Source organism: Bufo bufo, chromosome 10, assembly GCF_905171765.1.
Source record: "Bufo bufo chromosome 10, aBufBuf1.1, whole genome shotgun sequence".
Lineage (NCBI taxonomy): Eukaryota > Metazoa > Chordata > Amphibia > Anura > Bufonidae > Bufo > Bufo bufo.
In genome coordinates this window covers 93,865,104-93,880,236 of record NC_053398.1, presented here as the reverse complement: position 1 = coordinate 93,880,236, position 15,133 = coordinate 93,865,104, and the positions used below count along the sequence as shown (strand labels likewise).

The window sequence follows — 15,133 nt, the reverse complement described above, 5'->3', positions numbered from 1 at the left end:
CATCAGTGATTGTGAGCCAAAATCAGGACTGGAGCCTCCACAGAGATAAGATCTAGGGGAAAGATCTACACCTGTTCTATGTTTAGAGCAGCACCTGGTTTTGGCTCAGATGGAAATCACTGACTGTGTGATTAAAGCATTAGTCGAAATAAACGAAAGCATGTATATCTAGTAGAAAATATTTTTTGGCTTTACCTCTCTCTTGATATGTTATAAGGCCTCTTTCAGGTCAGTGTTTGGTCAGGGATGTCTATCGGTGATTCAAAACCATGCGCGGGTCTACAACAGAGAACATGTGCAAATCTTTACATTATACCTTGTCTCTGTTGTGAGGAATATGGTTTATCATTTATTGGCAGCCCTGATTGTCATGTGATTCACCTTTTAGCATATACACAGTCAGTGTACATGCAAAATAATTTCTCACCCCCCAGCCATCTGATGTCAGCTAGCAAGGGAGGAAGCCCCAGGGGTCCAGGCTTCAAGAAGGCCACAGGTGGATAACGTCACACCTCAACCAGACAGTTTGGAGGCAAGCTAATCCTGCAGGAAAACCCCCAGCAGGAGGTTTCAGCCCTTGCCCAGGATCAATGATACCTCCCAGACATGTTGGCACCTACATTTCATAAGGAATTATGAACTGTCCGTCCATCCCAGGCATAATTCGGTAATCTTTTTGCGATCCTGGGGCAAAGCCAAACGTCAACGTGGTCCTGGCTTGAGGTTAGGATGCCCGGGAGGTGAGATATAGATATCTCCCCACAGAAACCACATAGTGGCACCATGTTTGGACTCTAGTTGTAGCCGGATAAATTGGGCCCGGAACCATCTTCCTGCGACATTCTGGTCTGGGGCTATGAGCCCTAAGGGGTTTTATGGGTCATTTTCTGCCAGCACCAGAGAAGGAGGGGTGGACCCTACCCATAGGCGGGGAGGGGAGCGGCTAGCTACAGTTCATAAGCCCATGTAAGCCAGCGGGCGGCGTCTTTTCTGAAGGGGGTCACATCATGCCAATGTGTTTGGAGAGACTGGGAACCAGCTGACATCACTGCACCCAAGGACTATTCCACCATTATAACCAAAAGGAACTTTTATCTTACCCGGTAACTGACTTTTGCTCTGCTTAACCCTGTTGTACCTAGATCACCTGTATTTGTAACCTCAGACCACTGTATATGTTCTCTGTGTATATTGTGTTATATCTAGTGCGCCCTTAAATATATAATTTCATCTTGTGCTATCTTGTATCTTGATCACGAATCCCCACGTCCGTGTTTCGGCCTGGTTATAAGCTACCGCAGGTTGGTTTCTCACCCTATATAATCCCGTTAGCAGACCGGGCTTATATCAAACGAGAAGCTGGTGGCAGTATACCCAGGCTGAGAAGGCGCTTTTTCACGGCGGCAGTGAAAAGGCTCTCAGCTCGTTGCCTCTCTGTGCCCGCGTGGACAGGAGATGTCTGTGTAAACTGTACCAAGCTGACCTTACCTGCTCCTCTGGAGGGCATAACGTCACGCTGTGGTAACCCGTGACCATACCGCATCTCGTGAGCTCGACGTAGGTGACGTCAAGTGGGCACGAGGCGTGGTATCCGTCACATACCGTATAACCCCCACTCATGATTTTGGCTTGCAATCATTAATGGAACTCACTGATGTGTGAAGAAGGCCTAAGGTTATAGCCGCAAGGTCCAAATTCAGTATTGGAAGCCAAAATTAGGAGAAGATTATAAAAGGAAATAAAGTATAAAGGACAGAAATTCCCTCTGTTTTGAATTCATTCCTGTTTTTTGCTTCCAAAACGGCATCAGGTAACCTGACCATATGGCCGTAATCTAAGGCTGGGTATTATACGTTTATGCAGTTTTGGAGCCAAATCCAGGAGTAGATTCCTTTATGATCTACACCAAATTTGGCTTCAAAAACTGCACCAGAAAACCTGAAACCCAGCCAAAAGAAACCCGTCCTCAGCTATAACATATGAATGCATTACAGGCTTCATGTATTTGTAGTGCATATGTCTCATTCCCATGCTGGCTTGAATTTAGCAGGAATTTCCTCATTTAGTATCCTGATGTTCTGCCTGCAGTCGTAGCATCAGAAATGGGCCTTTCACATGCAGTAGGTTCAACACAATTAGCATCTCAATTGAAGTTAATGAAAACAGCAGCATTCAATTTTTCATCTGAGTAGCCGAGACTTCACAGAGCAGTCTTCAGATGTGCCAAACTGTTTCACAGGAAAGGGGGCCAGGTGTGTTCACGTGATGCCATTCCAATTCATGGGAGCTTTGTCTAAAAACTATAAACTGGAAATGTAAAATATAAGAGCAAAATAGTCTGTCAAGCTTTTATGCAGCTTTGGTCCAGAAGGAGGTAAAATCAAAGCCTTTGTGAGATGGTCTTTTATTTTTTTTCTTGTGGTAAGTAAAGGCACGTCTTGAATCAAGTGCTCGCTGATCCACCGAGCACCACATCCCCGTCATTGCTCACAGGGCACAGCGTCTTACTCTTAGCAGTGGCTGGTATTGCTGCTCAGTTCTATTGATTCGAATGGGACTGCGCGGCTCTTTGTTGTAATACCAGGAAGAGTCGCTACTAAAATTATGGAACTAGCTCGGTAAATCTGTAGTGGCTATCTAGACTGCAGTCTAATCAATTACTTTTATTCCATTTCACATTCCAAATAAAATTTCCTATGGTTTAAAAAATATATATGACGTACTATTTGCCTAAATCAAAAACGTAGATTACATAAACAGGAGTTTTGTGCTTATCAGTAAGATGCAAGGGCCCTGCGAATAGCGGCCTTCTGGACCCCAGTGTCTTAGTGCCTCCATTTTTAATTCACCTATATTTTTATTTTACTTTTAATTTGCCTATAATTTTTAATCTGTTTGTGTGCTGTGTTTTGGACTTGAGCAAATAGTAGTCATGTATTTTTTTTAAGCCAGGAAAACATTTTTTGGAATGTAAAATGGAATAAAAGTAATTGATTAGACTGCAAATCTAGAGTGCCACTGTCCTCCTGACGTGATTACCTGGTATTGACCCTGTTTGGTATTGTACTTCGACTTTGTTTCGCATTCTGGTTATGATATTTATTCCCTGGTTCCATCCTGGTTTGTCTGACTTCTCTTTCCTCTCTAGTTTAGGTCCTGTGCACTTAACCAGGGTAGGGACCGTTGACCAGTTGGGGGTCTCCATTTAGTGCAGATTTTCCAAATAGGGTGGGACAGTGGTGAAGGTGGAGTTTAGGGCTGCACTGTTCCCTACTTCACCTAACGGCCACAATAGATTTATACTTATGTGTTTATTTGATTTTAAGGGTTCAGAATAATGTGCACATTGGACTGCACATTTATCTGTTTAGTGATGAGGTGAGCCCATAAATTTGTTTTTCAGTGGCAATAGCTGTGCCTGGTAAACATAAAGGAGGACACAGTGCTCGCCACTTTTGAAAATCAGATGATTAACCACAATTGCATTATCATCAGGAAAATTTCAGCTATCACCCAACCCTCATTCAGTCTTGCCCTTTGATCATTATTTTGCATCATTTGTAAGCTAAAACTGTGAATGGGTCACAAACATGGGAGGGGTACAAATCTTCAACGAAATCTCTGTGCAGGTTAGGCTGAGTGCAGTTATTTTGTAAGTTTTTTCCATCAGTTATTGTCAACAAAAACCAGTGAAGCCTTATTCAGAGATATGGTATAATGGAAAGATTTGCATCTGTTCTGTGGTTTTTGACCCAAATCTGGTTTTGGCTCACAATAAAGGGGTGCGAAAGGGTTTTTGAAGAATTAGGCCAGACATAAAATTATATCAGTCTCTCTTTACAGAATATAACTTCTGGTGACCACTGCATCTGGGAACGGGAAAAAAAAACAGAAGCGCGCGCTTCCAGGTGTGTACCAACTCCCCCTAGCGCGGACCAGGGGACCTGGATGGCTTGTGCGGCAGAATCTGTACTCCTGAATTAAGAAACTGCCACACATAGGCTCCTATGGACTTCCTGCCTATGGCAGGGCTCCATAGGGATGTAGTGTACGGTAAGTCTCATATACCCCAGTACTAATGCATTGGGGTCTGTGAGAAAAGCACTCTGTCCAGTTTTACCTCTGCATTGTGTTTTTAGAAGATGAAACCACCATCATAAAATGGTAACTGTGGCTTCACCCAGTCTAAGGATGCCTTCACACATGACAGATTGTGTTGAAAACCAGTTTGGTTCTTCTGAATGGGATTGCTTTAGCAACAAGCATGTGGATTTCTGCAAGCTCTATTCTGGTGAATGAAACCGATTTTTAGTCGCAGAAAATCGGCTGCATGTGAAGGCTCCCCAACTCTCAGCATTTCTCGTGATCACTGACATTTAGGTTGAGATCATTTGGTAGTTGATTTAAACATGACTAAATATTCAACTGTTTTACCAGATGAGATCACTTAGAAAGTCAATTTACTCCCCCGAACAAGCCCACGTCTCAGGTGCTGACATTTCATCGCTCGTCATCCATTCACTCATATCCCTATGTGCATTAGATTTATTCAGCGTAGAAGTTTTCAATCCGGCTCTGGCACTATGCGGCTGTTTTTATGTTTCACTTTGACATACAGCTTGAGATGAATTTTGGAAGTAGAAGATTTCCCGTTTTACGATTTCAGGACTGCCACCTTACCATCACAAAGTTTTTTTTCTCCCTTTTTTGGATTCCTCAGTTATTTGTCACATTGGTTGTTGCCAAATATGTTAGTGGTCCGTCAAGTTACGACATCAGGTTACAATATTTCCAGCATATATTTATCATTCCTGGGCTGTTGTAACTTGAAATCACATTCAGCTTACTGCCATTCTGCATGTGATTGGGTGGAAGATCCAGCCAATCAACATGACCATTTCACGTAAACATCCTGCAGTACATGCACTGATTGGCTGCCTAGTAGCGCCTCTGACAGTACGATGCAGTACTACATGTTCTGTACCACCTGTGCTAGGATGAGTAGCTCCAGTTGTACACCAAGTGAGGTAGGTCAAATTCTTTTTTTTCTGGTACCTGTGTGTGCTATACAGGGCGCTGAAGAAGGTCCTGTACTCGATTTACAGCTTCCCGAAGCTACTTCTGTATGTAAAACTTTATTTTTAATTTTGTGGATATCAGAACCAATGATTAGTTATGGTCTCAAGTATCGATTTTCTCAACTTATAGTTGCCATCCTGGAACCAATTAAAGGAAACTTGTCACCAGTGACCTCTCTATCCAACTGTTTGCATTGATACATTGCAGTTGCACCTATTTAAAACACTGTTTTTCTTTTGTCAATATGATGCTTCGTTCTTGAATTATGATACTGTTACTTAATATGCAGATTAGGCCTTTGGTGCAATGAGGGCGTTACAGTTGCACTTGTTGCACCCACACTCCACTCATTTCTGTGACCAGCCCCTCCCTGGCTGATTTTCCACTGTCTGGCCCTGTCATTCAGAGCAGCCAGGGAGGGGCAGGCCACAGAAATGAGTGGACCTTAGGCCTGTTTCACATTGGCGTTAATGGTTCCAGCAGGGGAAAAGCCTGCCGAATCCTTAACTACCATGTGCAGCCGTTAGTCCGTCCGACCCCATTCACTATAATCTGGCCACAGCACGGCAAAGAGACAGCCGGACAAAAACCGCTGCGTGCATATTTGGGGCCGGACAGACTAACGGCAGCACATGGCTGCACACGGTAGTTACGGATCCGGCAGGCCAGAACCATTAACACCAGTGTTAAAAAGGCCTTAGGTGCAACAAGAGCAATGCTGATGCTCTTATTGCACCAAAGCCCAAATTTGCATTTTAAGTAAAAGTGTCATAACTCGGGAATTGAATCTCAGATCAACAAACAGTGTTTTAATCAGGTGAACTATGTGTCTGTGCAGTTTGGTAGGGAGGTCGCTGGTGGTAGCTTTCCTTTAATATTGTAACTTCAGCAAGCACTACACTAGTTATAGGAAACATTCCACTGAAATTCTCATTTATTTCTTGAGCAAATGTATCCAGCATAGGCTGGAGCTATGGAACTACCCAGAAAACCATCAAAAGAAGGATTAACCTTTATAATCAGAATCAAGATGGAGCCAACAAAGATTCAACAAGCACACAAATTCTATGATGATGGGAAAAGAACACAAAGAGTAGTTCTGTCTCTAGAGTGAACGACTTCCCATCGTTTCTCCGAATGATCAGTTTGGAGGTTTCCAAGAAGTAATGCATTTAAGTGCAAGACTTCAGATGGCAGTATGGCCCCAGGCTATTATTCCCTGCTGGAAAGCCACAGAAATGTACGCTCATGGCTACTGGATTCTCTTGGGTATTGCTTGGAGATTTCTAGTTCTCGGATACTTCAAGCTCTCACTGTACAGAACTGGGTGATAGACTAACGTGGCGTGTCTTGGCATATCTACAAAGTCATAGCAGCTTTGTATTTCATAGAGATGCCTATCACAGAAGCTGTGCTACATGGGACTGGGTTTCAGTCTTGCTTCAGCTGTAACTATATCCTCATGGTTGGGACACATTTCTTTATTTTTATGGCCCAAACTTGCTCCTGAAGATAACAATGTGTATCTAAGATTGCCCATGCCACCTGCCATCTTCCTTTAGTCCCCTAAGTCCAGGGCCACTTCTGATTTCAGGGGCGGCTGGCTGGGTCCTTTTGGACATTGTCATTTGGCACTACTGGACTAAAGGCCCTTTTTTGTGGGCCATTGATTGGAGGAACGAAAGTTCATTCAATTATCAATTCTGAATCCATCAATCTTCGTGAAGGGTGATACATAGTCCATCGGTGCTCGTTTAGGTCCTGGCATCTAGCCATGTAAAACTACCCTTCATGGTACTTGCTTATGTTAGATGATATAGGGTGTCTTCTAATCCTGTCTGGAAAGACTTGATAGTGTAGGAGCTCTGTGGGGGGGTCTAACATCATGCCATTAACAGGTTAAAGATAGAATTGCTGTTACTTGTTCACACTTCTCCATCCAGTGTGATGATATATGAGGCAGGGTTGTATATATACACACAGTGAAGTGTGAACGGTTGTGCATAATGTGTCTATTCCCGTACAACACCTTTCTTTATCCATCAAATAGAACAGTTTTTTGGATTTAAGATTCCACATGCTGGTGGTAATATTTTTGGGAAGCGTTTGATCATATTCGGCTATGCTGGCCATTCACATTAAATGTTAAAAATGAAACTTTAGCCAAATGATCTGCTAATTAGAACTTTGGCACCCACATTCTTTCCTCACACTGCCATGACACTGTCTTCTCACCATACTTTTACAGTATGCAGAAAATGTGCGCACTGTCTCATGGCTTATGAATGTGTTGTGAGATGTCTCTTCCAGTAAACTACATTGCTGTTAGGAAAAGCACTTCAGTGTTATAAGCAGATGACGCGTTGACACTATAATTGAGGCCTCCTTCCTTCAGACCCTGTTCTGTAGGCCTCTCTCCTTCCACCCCATTGCGTTTTTGTCATGATTACAAAGCCATCAACCTTCATCTGATGTCTCCCTCAGGGCCTATGCCTGCTGTGGCAGAGATAATGGCTGTTGGCATGAGGGTGTCCATCTTTAAATTGTATGCACACTTTCTTGCTTCCTATTTAATTGTAAAGTATTGCTCCATTCTTTTAACCCTTTCATTGCTAATATATCAGCGTATCACATGAGAAAGGGTTTTTAAGTGCCTTATGGAAGCAACATGCTCAGCTCCATTAAACTCAATTGTATCGTTGAAACTATTAGCAGCTGAAGGGATTGTGCATCGTCTGATGTAGCGCATGGTAGTCACTTGAGTACTGTAAGGAATAATACCTGGAATTAACTCTCAATGTTCTGGAAGAATGGGTGGTCATTAACTGGGTGTAGGTACACATAGTCTTGTGTCTTTGGCTTTCTGATTCCCGTTGCCATCAAAGCTTACATCTTCATAGTACCTGTATGTGATATACTAGTGTGCTATATCAATGGCAGTTAAATAGGTTCTCTGGGAATGACGAAAATAAACTTATTGAAAATACTTAAATATTACTTAATTATAAATATATTCCCAAATACCTTCATTAGTTATAAGTCGTCCTACTAGTACACACAAAACCTGTCCTAATCAGACAGGAGGACAAGTTACTTCAGGAAACTGAGCTAAAGAGCTGCCTCGTCCTCCTCTCTTCCCTACTTGTCAGGGATTATGATCCTGAATACAGATCTTCAGCTTAATCTCTGTGAGAATAGAGTTCATGAGGAGACATGAGGTACAGAGAGGAGGGTGGGGAACAGTTTTGTTGTTTTTTTTTAGCTTTGTGACTATTCTTTTCACTTTGTGCTGGTCATCTAATAACCCTTAACTGTAAACTACTGACCGGTTCACACTTAACACTTAATTAAGCCACATTCTTATCACTTAATTAACACTTAATTAAGCCACATTCTTATCAGTAAGATAATAAGTGTTTATAAAAGGCCAGAGAGCTAAGAAGCCCATCTGCCCCTGGTCTAATGGAAAAGACAGAAAATACAAAGGATGCTACTAGAGCATGTCAGCTCTGTACAGAAAATAAGATGCCATAAGTTTAAGAAAGACCAATTAAAAATTTATTTTTAACTCAAAATGAGTACAAATTGCAGATCCGCAAAAAAAACAAAAAACGGATGACATCCTTATGCACTTTCTTTTTTTTTTTGCGGATCCATTGTAACAATGCCTAAAACGGACAAGAATAGGACATGTTCTATTTTTTTTTGCGGGGCTGCGGAACGGACATACTGATACGGACGGCACACAGTGAAAATTGAAATGAATGGGTTTGCATCCGATCCGCAAAAAAATATAAAGGAACGGACACTGAAACAAACAACGTTCGTGTGCATGTAGCCTAAATCTTCATAAAATCTATATGCTAATTCAGGAGCACCAAAATCAGGTCTACGCGCTTCGGATCGCTGAATCCTTAATCATGACCTGATCGTGTTATCTGATTGCTTAGTTAAATGAGATATCTGTTAAGGTTCTCTATATTTATCAGGTTTTTAACAGTATAGAGTAAAGGGGCCCATCAAGTAATGTTTCTGTGTTTTCTTGTAGCGTTGACTTGGTTCATGCTCAGATCCACATTGCAGAGGGGAAAAGCTTGCCTGAGCTTGGCCTGAAGCAGGAAAATATCCGAATCAATGGCTGCGCCATACAGTGTAGAGTCACTACTGAAGATCCTGCCCGTGGATTCCAGCCTGACACTGGCAGAATTGAGGTAAGGATTTAGCCTATTATCACAAATCTTTTCACCACCCCATTGTCACAATATCTTCAGTCTTTTGTGATTTTCTTTGATATGAGATTACTGAAAGGATTAAGATTTTTATAGTGAAATTAATTGCAGATCTCTGTCTGAAAGCTTAGGTGGTTCGAAAGAAAGATCTACTATTTTCCAGCCTGTCAATGCCACCCTTGTTCATGTACTATGTCTTGGATAAAATTGTCATTAATCTAAAATGAACAGATATAAGGAAAGATACCCTGAATGCCAAGGAGGGCTCCAAAAGGAATTATGTCTATGAAAGGTTTTACATCTATACGAATGCTCCTAGAGCTTATATAAATAGAGAAATGAAGATAAAGCCGGTATCTGACAATGAGATCGTCCATACGGTCATTTTATTTAGCAACAATGTGTTGATTGACAGTAAAGAATGAATTCATAATAAAAATTCCCCCATTTCATCTATCAATATGCTAATAGAGCTGGCAATGGAGATGTAAAGATGGCTAAAACTGTTTTTTTTATTTTTTATGGTGAGGGATGATGATCCTGAAAGGTTTAGGAGAGATAGAAACTGAACTATCCTGATTTATACACACATACACATCCATGAGCCAGAAGTAAATAAGGTGTTATCTTAATACAGTGAACCCTGTCAGGGTGTCTAAAATGTGAGGCAGCAAGTGAACATTCCATTCTTAAAGTTATGTTGGAAGCTGCAAAACTGGACAAGCTTAAGGATCTAAGTGACTTTGCCAAAGGTCAAATTATTTAGACTAGATGATTAGGTCAAGAAGACATCTCCAAACAGCAAGTCTTGGTGGGTGTTCTTGGTATGTAGTGGTTAAATACTTACCAAAAATTATCCAAAAAAGGACAGCTGGTGACTGTCACAAGGTTACTGACACACAAGGGTAGCGAAAGGTGACCCATGTAATTAGATCCCACATAAAAGCTACTGTTGTAGTGCTGTCTATGATAGAAAAATGCCAGAACACACAAGACATTGCAGCTTGATGCATATTGGGCTTCGTAGATATTGACCTGTCACAGTGCCCATGCTGACACCTGTTCTAAACATTGTTCTACACCAAATGCATCTGTTTATTGAAACGGCAATTCCAAATAGTCCTTCATCAGTACAACGCTCCCTCCAACACTGCAAAAGTGATTTTGGAATGGTTTGAGGAAGAGTTCAAGGTTTTGCCTCCGTTGCCTAAATATAGAAAATGGAACATGCTGGAAAAACAAGTTCGATCCATGGAGGCTTAACTTCAAAACTTACAGGACTAATGGCATCTGCTGCTAGTATCTTGTGGCCAGATATCGCCTGAGACCTTCAGAAGTCTTGGGGAGTCCATGTCTGGACAGGTCGGAGCTATTTTGCTAGCATGAGGGGGACCTGTTCGATATTAAGCAGATGGTTTTAACAGATCTATATACTGTGTATATATACATATTTCATTTGTTCCTCATTTATGTTGCATTATTTTGTATATGCCCTTATTTGCCCTAACATAAATATACATATCTCGGGCAACACAGAGATGTATACGAAAAATGTCATTCAAGTGTAAAATGTGAAATAAATAAGGTATTTAGCTCCAATGGTAAATGAAAGAAACACAGGAACTGCACAGCTAATACAGTAGGGATAGGTACCTAAGGAAAGGCTCTGGTGCCATCTGCCCTTTTCAGGTTTAACACTTGGCCTTTCCACTCAGCCTATCTATATTTCCTCATGCAAAAGCGTAGTAGACCATGCTTTTCCATCCTGCATAATCCAGGAAAGAAAAAAGATATACATTGAGGATAAGTTTTTCTTTTTGTTGTGTTTTTTTTGCTCTAGAACCCTATAGTGACGGATGCAATTGTATGGTTTTCGTCAGAGACATCCTTTTAACATATACTTAAAGAGGACCTTTCATGGGTCCAGACATTATAAACTAAGTATCAGGATACGTAGGGGATAGTGCAGGGATCTAACTGCACTTACTATTTTTTCTGGACGCTGCTCCGTTCGCCCGCTGTGGTCCCCATTGTATTCTCCCGCCTGGTATGCTAATTTTAACATTGGTACAGGGAGGAGGAGAGTGCCCTGTTTCCCAATAGGTGTCTCCTTCTCCCTGGCTGTAGCGCTGTCCAATCGCAGCGGAGAGCGTCACAGCCAGGGAGAAAAAAAAAAAAAACTCAGCTTAAAATTCTTTAATTAATGAAACATTCCCTACGGAAATTTAAGGGATGTTTTACTTCTTCCTTGTGACTGGATCTGTTCCTATTTTTGATTTAAAAAGAGCAGTGTATTAATGGAACTGCTACATGTTTACGGTATGTTCACACTGAGTTTTTTGGCGCGGATTCCATTCCAAATAAAACACGCCACAAACGCATGCCGATCTTCCCCATTGAAATCAAACATGTGAATGCATACTATGCTTTTTATTTCTACACACCGTTCTAAAACTTCACTATGGGAAAAAGAAGAAACCAGTCTATTCTTGACGCAGATTCTGCATCCAGAATTCCCATTGACTTGGGCAGGAATATCCACGTCAAATCCGTCTAAAAAAGGTGAAAAAATGTGTCAGGGAAAAAAGGCTCCAAAAAAACCTGTTGTAGATTCTACATGAGTATTTCTTAATTTTTTTATTTTTTTCAGCACTGAAAATACTCAGTCTGAACATACCCTTAAAGAAGAACTCCCACCAAAAATGTTATTCTCTGATGTAACGTAAAGTGAATTTGAAAGATTTGAGAATGAATAAGCTTACGCAGACTACATAAATAAATATATTTACTAAGTGATTAAATATACGACAGCACAAAGAAATCACATACAGAATAATAAAAAGTAAATAAACATCACTAGCCTAAATGTTTGTGGAGACCGACACCCCAGGGTGTACAAGAGACATATGGCAATCATACTCACATCCTACCTAGAATGGAGGGCCTGGTGGAGTCTCTTGAGACAAGGTGGGTAGCAGAGTTTTAACTTGTTAGCTCCTCCTCCAGTGTGCATCATGCATGTCTATGAGATCACTCAGGAATGTGGTCTTATCAGCACTATGGGGGATGGGTACTATCCCTAGCCCACTTTATTACAAGGGAAACGTATAAACTATTACACAGAGTATTAAGCAGAATTAAAGGGGAGAACCAGTCAGTCACTTAAAAATACCCTTATAATATACCTGACCTGCTAGAAAGGTAAATGATGTAATCTGTAGTGAATGTAATTTTCTTGCCAGTGTCTGTATTTGTTAGATATCCTCTCCCTTTTAATCCTCACCTGTATCATGTGACCAGCAATCAGACTCCAACTGACACAGCATCTTATGTGTGGACAGGAAGTCTGTTTCTCTATGTATTCCTTTGGTGCCTCAATGCCAGTCTCATAGGCATGAATAGAGAAGTAACTGACTTTCTGTCTTATGTCAGTTGGAGATCAGAGTGTTGGTCATATGACAGCACTGTCAAGGAAGGTCAGAGAATAAACATTTTGCCGGGAGTTCTACTTTAGGTGGTTAATAGTAACAACTTTTGCGCTGTACAGTAGTTGAGGTTAATACCTACTTTCTTTATGGTCAAGAGTATCTGAGGGATAATGACTTCTCTTTTGGTCTAACATAGTTAAGGGGTTAATGGCTGGTGGTCAAGGGTAGAGGAGTGGCTAATTTATATTTTCCTATGGACTGCCGAAGTGGTTAATGCCCATTTTGCTGGAAGTTTAAGGTAGTGAGATTGGTTATGGCTGTCTCCTTTGTGGTATAGGGTAGTGCATGGATGAATAGCTGCCTTCCGTGATGGCAGGCTCGGACTGAGCCACAGGGGAATCCCCCGGTGGGCCCCTGAGCAAGGTGGGCTCCTAGTCTCCCACCCCCCTCACAAGTGGAACATAACACAGTAGACTTACTGCACTACATACATATATTGAATGTACAGCACCTCAACCAGCCTATGTTCATATAAAAAACTTGTTAAATTATTTATTATATTTGAATGTATCCATACGGTGGGCCCCCAAAATAAATTTTACTGGTGGGCCCTAGGTACCCCAGTCCGACACTGCGTGCTGGTCTAGGGTATTGGAGCGAATAATGTTCATGCCCCTACTGGTCCGTGGTAGTGGAAGATTAAATGGCAATCAATCAATAGCCATTTCCCTGGTGGATTAAAGTAGCGAAGGGATTAATGCCAATTTTCCAAGCTGTGGTAGTGTTTTCTTTCTCTTAAGCAATGTCTGCTGTCCCCAGGCTCTGTAAAAGGAAGTTGAGCTTGATGTGCTTCTAGCTCTCACCTTCTGCTTCACGCCCTGTATTGATTGCAGAGATCAGTTTAGGCAGAAATTTTAAGAACAGTGATGATCTATAATTTAGCAGTTTTCTTGATGAGTTCTTTGCCTTACAAAGGAAACCTCCTACTCAGTGCAGATGTTTACTGGATGTCATCTATTTGTAGGTTTAGTGTTTCTTTACATAATCATTTAGAATTATCATTTTTAAAAACTGCCCTATTTTCTGTTCTTGTACTTCATCCAAAACTGAAGCACAAAAATTATTTTCACAAAATATTGTTGACCACGACATTCATATGTGGGAACATAGGACCTCTGTTCTTATGATCAGGGGAGGTCCCAGGGGTTGAACTCCCACAGATCAGACGCTTATCCCCTGAGGATAAGTGTTAACCTTGGTATAACCTCTTTTGTGTCTGGTTTTGTGACGTGGTTAGGCCTAAAGATGGATGAGTACCTATCTCATTCTCATTCTTATTCTTCTGGAATGTGAGTAATTAGCAGTTTTGCGGTGGTATGCAAACTCCAGTGGTACTTAAATGGCATCTTAAGCTATTAACCTGAATGTGAGCAGAGGATTATATGATGAGAGCATTATTGGAATATCCGTATGAGATTAGATTTGGTTGGAGTTTCATTCGATCTGAATCACTAATCACTCTGCATCAGTTGATAACAAGCCTGTAATGTCGACTTGTCTGTCCCTTGAGTAACCCCCAGCCCTTTCCAGATGTCACATCTGTGTCAACATGCTCTTGTCCAACTTAGCAACATTTTTTATTTGTACTAGAGCCAAACTGACAATGATTGAATGCATCTCAGGCTGAACATGTGACAAGTCCATTGTGTGGATTCTGTTTAGCCATGACCCCTGCAAAATAGTGAATTATTTGGATTCCTGAATAAATGATCTTCTCGGCCACATGCATACAAATATTCAATATTGTTACCTTTTATAAAACCTTTACCTGAACCAAGTATTTACTCATTCAAGGTCATTGATGGAAGAATCACAAACTCAAGGGCATTCCATTTGAACTCAATGTTTAAGTCAATTCACACATGGATATTGATTTTTCTGTTCTGAATGTAACACCCAGAAGTTACTTCAAAAAGCTACCAAAATAGTCTCCAATGTCAATTGAGCCTTTGCCTGACAGATGGTTTACAAATGCAAAAACAATTAAAACTAGAAAAGCTACAATTTCTGGGGATATTGTGTGAAGTGTTCTTGCCTCCACCAGTAGTCTACAACTGGAGTGGGCGGAGTAACTGGGTGGAGTGGCTTGAGTAACTGTTGTGTGGTTGGAGTGGCTGGAGTAATTGTGGAAAGGTTGGACTGGGCAGAGTGACTTTATGGAGTGGGCAGAGTAACTGTGTGGAGTGTTTAGAGTGAGTAAAGATAGTAAACATGGCACGCTTGATAGAGTGAGAAATGCATTTCAACTTTTATTTATTTATATAGCACATTTAATTGCAATGTTGTTGCCCAAAGTGCTTCACAGTTACATTAAAACATGCATTTATAAAAACATTA

General features: G+C 41.2%; 1 protein-coding gene across 2 annotated transcripts in view; it reads left to right on the top strand.

Annotated features, from left to right (window-relative positions):
- The window catches only part of PC (pyruvate carboxylase), a 495,508-nt gene that overhangs the window by 315,211 nt on the left and 165,164 nt on the right, over positions 1-15,133 (top strand). For both annotated transcript variants that reach the window (XM_040410263.1, XM_040410262.1), the window contains one exon: positions 9,128-9,290. In XM_040410263.1, coding sequence (XP_040266197.1) covers positions 9,128-9,290 — 163 coding nt within the window. The remainder of the gene's footprint in view (positions 1-9,127; positions 9,291-15,133) is intronic.